General features: G+C 48.3%; 1 protein-coding gene across 1 annotated transcript; it reads right to left on the reverse strand.

Moving 5' to 3' along the window:
- LOC121399557 (E3 ubiquitin/ISG15 ligase TRIM25-like) lies at positions 1 to 1774 on the reverse strand. The gene has a single exon (XM_041580699.1). It carries the CDS (start codon positions 1607 to 1609, stop codon positions 41 to 43), a length of 1569 nt encoding a protein of 522 aa, XP_041436633.1. The 5' UTR covers positions 1610 to 1774; the 3' UTR covers positions 1 to 40.
- Positions 1775 to 2080: the final 306 nt, after the last annotated feature.

Raw genomic sequence — 2080 nt, forward strand, 5'->3', positions numbered from 1 at the left:
TGGCATCACTGGGCTAAGGGCAATTCTGGGAATGGGCTTCCTAACTAATGATTCTCACACAGGTATTATCCCCCCATACCCAGAATGCAGCATGAAGGGGCTCAGTGAATGTGGCAGTGAAGGTGTGTAAGTGTCTGATTGGCTCACTCAGCTCATAAAAGGACAGACGTCCGGCCTCATAGTCCAATGAGATCCTGATTCTCCTGCAGGAAGGGACGTGGGGTAACTTTGTGTCTTTACTGTCATGTCTCACTGTATAGTTATTATTCCATCTGCACAAACACCAGGACTTGTTATTATCCCCAATGGAGGACTGACCCCCTCTCCTCTCTATACTGGGATAGGCCACCCCTACCCCCCAGTCCCCTGATTTACTGCCCTCCACTTCCCAGTAATGTCGCCCTGAGGGGAAACTCCTGCTGCTTAAAGTCTGAGGAACCTGAAATCTCTCTGTGGATTGTGGGTGACACCGGTATATGAGTGAGTAGGAAGCAGATTTCCTGTCCCCTGATACAGATACAAGATTATGAGCCGTGTTTATATCCAGTAACAGGTCTGTAGCCTCCTGCCCATAGATCCTTCCCTTTACCCCAGTCCCAATGGCAGCTAAGCCTGTGAGTAATGTCTCTGAGATCAGATCCACATCCAGATCCCCTACAGCAGGGACCTTTATATCATGTCTCTCTCTGCCCCCCTCATTATCTGCAGCTCCATGTGATTCCCGTTCCTGTAGGACAGTGAGTGGATCTGCCATGTTGCACAGCTCCTCAATGTGACGGATCTTCCTGGACAGCTCGTCCTTCTTTATTTCCAGCTGCTCCATCAGATCAGTGAGTGTGAGTGAGAGCTTCTCTTTCTGGCTGGAGATGTCACTCAGGAGTCGCTTCTCTAGGGCTTCCAGCTGTTCCCTGATGTCTCTAAACAGGGCAGTGACTCTCTCTGTCTCACCGGCTGCTTTTTCTGCCACTTCTCTCCTGCGCTCCTGCAGTCTCTGGGCTCCTCTCTCAGTCTCCTCTCTCTCTGGCCTCAGTTTCTCCACAACTTTCCTCACTTTCTCTTTCTTCTTCTCAGAGGCCTCACTCAGCAGCTCCACCCTGTGGTCCCTGTGCTCTCCGGCCAGACAGCAGGACACACAGACACAGACAGACTCCTCACAGCAGTAATACTCCAGAACCTTGTGATGTACAGAACATTTTCTCCCCATAAAGGAGTCGGTGGGTTGGGTCAGTACATGTTCTGCTGACTTGCTGTGCCCCCTCAGGTGGGTATCACACAGAGAAGTCTCACACAGGAGACAGGATTTAGCAGCAGGTACAGGAGAGAGGACACAGTAGGTGCAGAAGATCCCAGTCTCCCCCGGCTCTGTCTCAGTTGGAAGGAATCTCTCTGCTATGTTACCCAGAGTTCTGTTCCTGTACAGGGCAGGGCGCTCCTGATACTCTGCTCTACATTCAGGGCAGGAATAAGCCCCAGATCCCTCCTGGGTGTCCCATGTTGTCCCAATACAGACCTGGCAGAAGTTATGGCCACACGGCAGGGATACAGGATCAGTATAAATGCTCAGGCAGATGGAGCAGCTCAGCTCGTCTCTCAGATCAGCAGCCGCCATCACTGAAATCAGGAACAAGAAAGAAAGAAGGTGAACTTTACTCTTTATCTCTCTATAAGAAATGGGACTTGTTTTATCTCCCGCTCACACAGGGTGCAACAAGTTTGTTTGGACTTTAGACTCATGTTAACTGTCAATTCTTTTTTCCCTATTCTTGTTAAGGTGGCCATACAGGAGAAGATCAAATGAAGATCAAATTGAGACCCATCAAATGAAAACCAGATTAACCTGCTGATATGATCATTATCCAACAGGATTTTCAAACCTGTCTGAGTCTGATTGATATCTGACTGTAGGGCCACTATTGGGGTGGGGACAGTTGTCCTGGGCCCTGTCAGTCTAAATTGGGGTGCATGAATTGTGTAATTTGTGTATAAATAAACATGTGATAAAACATACACAATTTATATAATTTATAAAACTTCCTTGACTTGCCTAAAAGCTTCTGTAACTTTCTTATCATCAAGCTCT

The sequence above is a fragment of the Xenopus laevis genome, chromosome 1S (genome assembly GCF_017654675.1).
Source record: "Xenopus laevis strain J_2021 chromosome 1S, Xenopus_laevis_v10.1, whole genome shotgun sequence".
Classification (NCBI taxonomy): Eukaryota; Metazoa; Chordata; class Amphibia; order Anura; family Pipidae; genus Xenopus; species Xenopus laevis.

What these genes read in the sequence shown, in the direction of transcription:
- LOC121399557 (XM_041580699.1), bottom strand. Translation starts at nt 1,609, where the DNA reads ATGGCGGCTGCTGATCTGAGAGACGAGCTGAGCTGCTCCATCTGCCTG.